Source organism: Protomyctophum bolini (assembly GCF_963924005.1).
Source record: "Protomyctophum bolini genome assembly, chromosome: 12".
NCBI lineage: Eukaryota > Metazoa > Chordata > Actinopteri > Myctophiformes > Myctophidae > Protomyctophum > Protomyctophum bolini.
The window spans coordinates 17,089,384-17,096,172 of record NC_137873.1 but is presented as its reverse complement, the minus strand read 5'-3'; the positions used below and the strand labels follow the sequence as shown (position 1 = coordinate 17,096,172).

The 6,789-nt window shown below is 41.7% G+C and overlaps 1 protein-coding gene across 1 annotated transcript; it reads right to left on the bottom strand.

The window, feature by feature from the left end:
• Window positions 1-834: 834 nt before the first annotated feature.
• On the bottom strand, window positions 835-6,473 carry nol7 (nucleolar protein 7). Its single transcript, XM_080777384.1, has 8 exons — window positions 6,269-6,473; window positions 4,642-4,702; window positions 4,374-4,429; window positions 4,264-4,289; window positions 3,968-4,058; window positions 3,252-3,376; window positions 2,929-3,006; window positions 835-1,947 (listed from the first exon to the last, which is right to left on the bottom strand). Exons 1-8 carry the CDS (start codon window positions 6,466-6,468, stop codon window positions 1,874-1,876), a joined length of 711 nt encoding a protein of 236 aa, XP_080633510.1. The 5' UTR covers window positions 6,469-6,473; the 3' UTR covers window positions 835-1,873.
• Window positions 6,474-6,789: the final 316 nt, after the last annotated feature.

The window sequence follows — 6,789 nt, the reverse complement described above, 5'->3', positions numbered from 1 at the left end:
ATCACTTCAAATGTCACTTTGTTTATCCTGTGAGTTCTCTCCTGACCCTTGCCTTATTTTTCTTCTGTTTACTAAGAGCTCATGTCCACTCAAGCAGATCTACAAGCTCAAAATGTGGTGAGATTGTTGAGGGCTTATAGATATGCTATTTTCTGTGACTGTTTGACCAGAATAGGGACCCAGGGTTCATATGGTTAAATGGATACCTCCAATCACAAGCGCCATAAAATGCTGTCGCTGTCGGGTAGAAACCTTTTATCTCCCATTTTTATATACCGGTATATATATTTTACCTAAACATTGCAAAGTAAAATCATACGGTAATGCAATGCTGGTGTGCATATATTTATTATATATTTTTGATCTACCAGTATTCAATAGGCCTGACTCTTAGCCATTTATCAGTATCAAGTGCTTGAGACTAAACCACAGGTTTCTTTCCTGAAACGTTAGTTTTGGACATACAAAGGTTTTTGCCAGAAGCGAGATAGTATGTACCTGTGTATATAAAAACATTAATTTAAAACCCGGAACCCCTTTTGGGGTTCTGGACATTATGTACACTGTACAGTATTCAAAGTTTTTCAGAAAACTAAAAAAAGCGTTTTTAGAATCAGCCTCAGTCCAAAATGGGTTAAACACTATGTTGAAATATTTTATTCCTCCACATCAAAGAGTACAATGATTCATAACATTTGCTAATTTAAATAGTATAAATGGACTTCTTTTAACCATCATGGTTTTATAAATTGTGCAGTCTCTTACTAACCATCCAGGTAAGTCCTTAAAACTTCTTTGTGCTTCGGGGCATAGTCACACAATACACTTCAAAAGGTCAGTCAGAGGTTTTTTTATTATTATTTGCGCCAACCACTCAAACTTTTTATTTAGAATACCAATATTTTTTTCCCCAATTGTGTTCGTTTAGATTAGATGCACCACAAACCACGGTGGTGAGCAACTTTACAACTGTGCCGCCCAACCTGCACATCTGAACACTCCGCATGCGCTGGCTACGATTCTGACACACACAGGTAACTGTACCCGTTACGAAGGCTTTTACTGTTTTACTTAGAGCTCCATATATGGAGACAACGGCAATATCCAGTGCTGACAGATTAATGTAGAAACCCCAAAGATGGATATACACAGTGGTGACATCGTGACACTAGACTTGCACGCATCATAAAAGGTAGATCCCAGCCTCTAAACCTCAAATTAAATCCTGTAGACTGGAGTTGCCCAGGCTAGGGCTATATAATAGCCACATCCTTTTCCTAGTGTGACGCTTTGTGGGACCATGTCATTTCACTTAAAACACTTCTGGGGTCACTTTTAAGTTGAATGGGATGATATAGGAGTTGTCAAGAATATCTAAATATTGAGTCAAGCAACTTAAACGTAAGCAGTGCACACAAAAGCCAGAGTAAGACATCAAAATGACCCCAGGAGTGTTTTACAGTGAAAAACCCATTTAAGCTTTACAGGTTGAAGACAAAAGTTGGTGAACTTTTACACACATTTACAGTCCATGGATTAAGCCGATATTTGAACGCAGCAGTCATCCGTCCCATCTAAAGCAGTAAAGCTCGTGCCGTTTGAGCTATGAACTGCTCTTTACAGATCTGATAGCGCCGGTTAAGGTGGAACCGGTGTAATGAACTGCTCTTTACAGATCTGATAGCGCCGGTTAAGGTGGAACCGGTGTAATGAACTGCTCTTTACAGATCTGATAGCGCCGGTTAAGGTGGAACCGGTGTAATGAACTGCTCTTTACAGATCTGATAGTGCTGGTTAAGGTGGAACCGGTGTAATGAACTGCTCTTTACAGATCTGATAGTTCTGGTTAAGGTGGAACGGGTGATGATTTCAATCAGCTTGATTGGAGCTTCTGTTTGTGGAGCCACCTTTTCTTGAACTTCTCTGCGTTGGCTTTGTGCTTGTAGTCTGGAAGAGAGGTGACAGTCGACATTAGAAACGGTTTAAAGGTATTGCTTGTTAGTGTATGTCGCGCATAGCCGCGTACCAGATCATTTTGTTCTGCTTCCTCTTGACATTGTGGCAGCATTAAATACAAACTAACCAGTAAGACGCACAAACGCGGGAAGCGAACGCAGCTGAGACCCTGCAGATCATGTCTGTGTGTCTGTCCCGCTGTTACTGTATATGTGGACCTGGCCCCTTTTGTGCCCATATATGGAGCTGAGTGGACCTGGCCCCTTTTGTGCCCATATATGGAGCTGAGTGATTGCTGATGCAACACACTCCATATTTGGACGTATAGCGGGACAGACAGACAGACAGACACACACACAGACAGACAGACATGATCTGCTAGGTCTCATAGTAAGTGCTCACTGCGTTCGCAATCACTGCGTTCGCAATCACTGCGTTCGCAATAACGACCCATGTGCACGAGTTGTCTTTTGTGACAGCAGTCACAGTACACGAAAATTGATTTTCAGGTACTGCGATAAAACGCGCCTATAGTTCACTTTCAATGAGACCTGCGCTTTTGCTCGGAGAAGTCGCGGTGCGACAACGCAAGCATATTTACGTGAGCGCGGTCCCGTGATTTTGTTGCGCGCGTGCTCGTTTCATGCACACGCCCGCGACTCACCAGACCTGGATTCGGTTTAGCCTTTTTCTTTTACGCTCGCGCCCCTCTTGAGCAGACCTGTCGTTGATCCAGTCAACGTGTGCGTTTCCTCGCTCCCCGTTTGCAAGGCCCTTTAGTCGTCGCCGTCATGCCTACTGTATGTTGCCTTTACGTTGATACCGCAGTGAACAATGCATACTGTATATATGTTGATATATCCAATCTGATAGGTTGTAAATAACAGTGAGAGAATAAGATCAGATTTGGCTGTCAGAACAAAGTTCAGGTTACTCCCTAAAACATGTTTAACACCATGTGTGTATTCTCACCCCAGTCCTTGTTGATGAACTGCATGGCGTTTATGTTACTCTCACCTCTCTTGACCCCAAGTGAGAGAAGCTCATTGGCTGTAATGACAAGATGACGGAAATATGGCACAGTTTTAATGTGAAGAAATAGAATCAAACATCAACATGGAAGTGATTTATTCCCGTTTTTAACAATTTCCTTCCTACTGTGTGTTCCAACATATTGTCTCCGTCAGGTGGAACGTGGAAGACTCATGTCCAAAACTGTTACTTTTCAGGATTCAAATGAGTTGAATGTATGATCATCAGTGTTGGTTCTGTTCCTGTATGTAGTGTGCTCTTACATGTGGTTCTGCTGGTTTTGGATCCGTACATGCGGTTCTGCAGGAAGTCCACAGCACTCTGCTGCTGGGAGGAAGACATGGGTGGAGGCCTCGTCATGGTGGTCACCGTGTAGCTGCCCTTCACACTGAAGCAAACATGTCTGCAGGTCAGCTCATGTACACACCGGATACTTTTCATGTTAAGCCTATCTTAAATGGCGATTAACCTGCCAATATTGCACCTGTGTATGGACAGCTTGGGTTATCCTCTTTGTCTCTGTCAGGAAAGATCTGCAGTTTTCATGAGAAACTGTCAACAAACTGTAGAAACATTTTTTTAACCCGTGTTCGTTTGGAAGCGCTCGTCACTCAACAGCAATGTGTGCTATTTCCAAATGGGTAGTATATGCATTTTCAGGCAGAAACCTTAGTTAGTTCTAATATGATCACACAAAAGCATCAAAAGTAGCAGATCTACAAGCTCGAAGCGCCGTGAAAAGTGACGTGAGTCGAGCTTGACGATCTGCTACTTTTGCAGCCCGTTGAGTGGACGGTGGATCTTTTTTTCTAAGTCTTGACAGAGAGAGGATAATCCACGCGGTCTGTACAGGTGCAACATGGATGATTTTATCGCCCTTTAATACAATCAGATAGGACTCTTCCATTTCATGAATGGGCTGTCAATGAAGGGTATTGCTTGGGGCTTCAGGCACACCATAGTCCAATGGATTACGTACGTGCGGCTGTACTTCTGTTTGGTTTTCTTCGTGCCCTCTTCCTCCACCATGCCGTCGGCTTCATCATCCTCTGAGGAACGTTCCTCTTCAACTGGGTGACAATAGAATGGTTTATATAACATCTTTAACAAGTACACACACACACACACACACAGTGTGGCTGTCGTTTGAAGCGTCACATCACTTTATGATGTGTTGTTAGCTTGTAGATCAGTTCTTTGGAAAACAAGTTAACACCCATTCACAATTGTGTAGTATAAATGAAAGTTAAGGGAAGAGTCTTTTTTTTATTTTACCTTTATCTCCTGGCACCTCCGGTTTCCTATAGAAACGACAGCAGACATGTTTTTAATGATGGAGAGACAGAGTGAACGACTAGTGAACGACACAGTCTGACTGAACGTACTTTGAAGAAGGCGCACCGATCTCCTCTAGAACTTCGGCAGGCAGCAGTCTGCGTTTCTGTAGAGACAAGAGACCACATAACCTGGATCAGTGCCATATGACTCTCTCACACTCGTTCTTGAAACGACTCCTGTCTCTTTATCCAAGTATTTTGTTCACAGTACAACTATAATAACACTGTCTGACACAGTGCATACACAACCTCCAAACATTGTCTCACACACACACACACACACACACACACACACACACACACACACACACACTACCTTCTGTTCTTGAAACAACTCATGTTTCTTTCTTCTCTTTTCTTTCAGTCGTTCTTTTTCTCTGTCAACACAAAAAGTTTGTTTTGTTTCATTTGCAGAATGTTAAATGTTGTTCAATACAATCACATTGGGCTTTAATGTTTGGATGTATGGGTTGGTATTGCAACTCTAAATTTGAGATATAAGAGTTGCTTGTGGCGAAGCCTAAAAGGGGATTTCTCCCTTGGCAGGGGAATACATTAGGCTTTATCAGGCAGAGCCAGGCTCTGAGACACTATTACAGTGTTACTGCTACACTACAATGACAACATCTCCCCACTATACAGATAAATGGGTAATAATTGGGAAATGTTTGTTTTGTAAACGCATTTGACAATGAAGGCACATTTACGTCTTATTGTCTCTTTATTGTTAATGGCGTTTAATGTTTGTGTTGGCACCATCACCATTACATCACCAAATCAACATGAGTTAGACTTTAATATATTAGCGCCCCTCACTACACGGGTGTGATTTTTTACTTTCATGTGTGTCATAGTCATAGATATCAAAGATATGCAAATGACAGTCCGGTTTGCTGGAGGTGTGAGGAGGACCTCGGTACACTTATTCATGTATGTGGGAGTGCCCTAGGGTACAGACGCTATGGTGTGCTATTCATGAGAACATAATGCAAATCACAAACCAGGATATTCCTTATACACCGGCTCTCTTTATTCTGGGTGATCCATCGCCACTAAAACACCTCCTTGCACCTCTAGCTGACTGGATTCAAACAGCATTAATGGTGGGTAGGAAAATCATTGTTAAGGAATGGAAGTCTGAGGTTTTACCTCCAGCACATGTATGGTTCACTCAGCTCGGTATTGTGGCTGCTTTGGAGAGGTTATCCTTTAAGATGAATAATCAGTTAGATAAATATGATCTGAAGTGGGACGTGTTCCTCAGTCATGTTGCAGGTCCCTTGGTGTGATCCATGGTCAGGCAATGCCCTCCTGATTGTTTATTGTATTACTACACATTATGATACGGTTGATGATGCTGCGTTTGGTTGTGTAAATAATGTAAACTATTTTCACATTTTAATTTGATTTTTCTTTTTCCTTTTTTTTCTTTCTTTCTATTTGTTTATCTTATCTATCTTGCCTGTCCATGAATACGTACTCTGATGTTGTTGTTTGTGTTTGTTTTAAGTTCTCTGTTTTATGTGTTTGTAAAAAATCTAAAATAAAGTACTGATCATAAAAAGATATGCAAATGACAAAATCGATAAGATACATATATGACAGTCTTGACTCTTGATCCAAGGATCGTCCCTCTGGTCTTAGTGCTTTTTCTGGTTGTATCCTCGTAGCACTTTCTGTATCATTGAACTGTACCCATTTCTACTAACTGAATACAATTATCAATCAATGGCACAATGGTTCCATATCGTATGTACACTCACTCAGAGTTAAATTAACTGGGGAGTTTACTTCGAAGATTGGGGTGCCAGAAATAAAACTATCAAATCGAGGTCCTTGAAATTAAAAAGGTTGGACTTGGGAACCAGTGTATTATTGCGTATACTAATATTATTGTGTACTGTAAATAGGTAATAGGAATTAGGCTATAATAAATAATATACCTGTTGGCTGCTTGCAGGGCGTCTCTCATGCTCTGCAGCGCCGTGGCCTTGGAGTCTTCAAACGTTACCTCGTCCGGAGCTCCATCATCATCATCACTGGAATCAAACATCAACATGTTTAAATCTGTGTTCTGTTCCATTTCTTCTTTATGAGAAGCAGGGGCTCCAGTCGTCTTCTTCCCATGCTGTTTGGACGCCATGTTGGATGGTCTGATGCGTGACATGCGTCATAAACCCGCGCCGTGCTGTAAGTGACGTCATTCCAAGGCGCCGAGGAGGACGCCTGCCCTCTTGTGGTGGAGATGCGAAACACATGCACCTGTGCAGGATAGCGGAACACTAGAAAGTAGAAATAACATGATTATAAACACAACACATGCACCTGTGCAGGATAGCGGAACACTAGAAATAACATTATTATAAACACATGCAACTGTGCAGGATAGCGGAACACTAGGAATAACATTATTTGATATTATTAATGGAACATAGTATATTTGTAAGTCTCTAAATGAATTAGA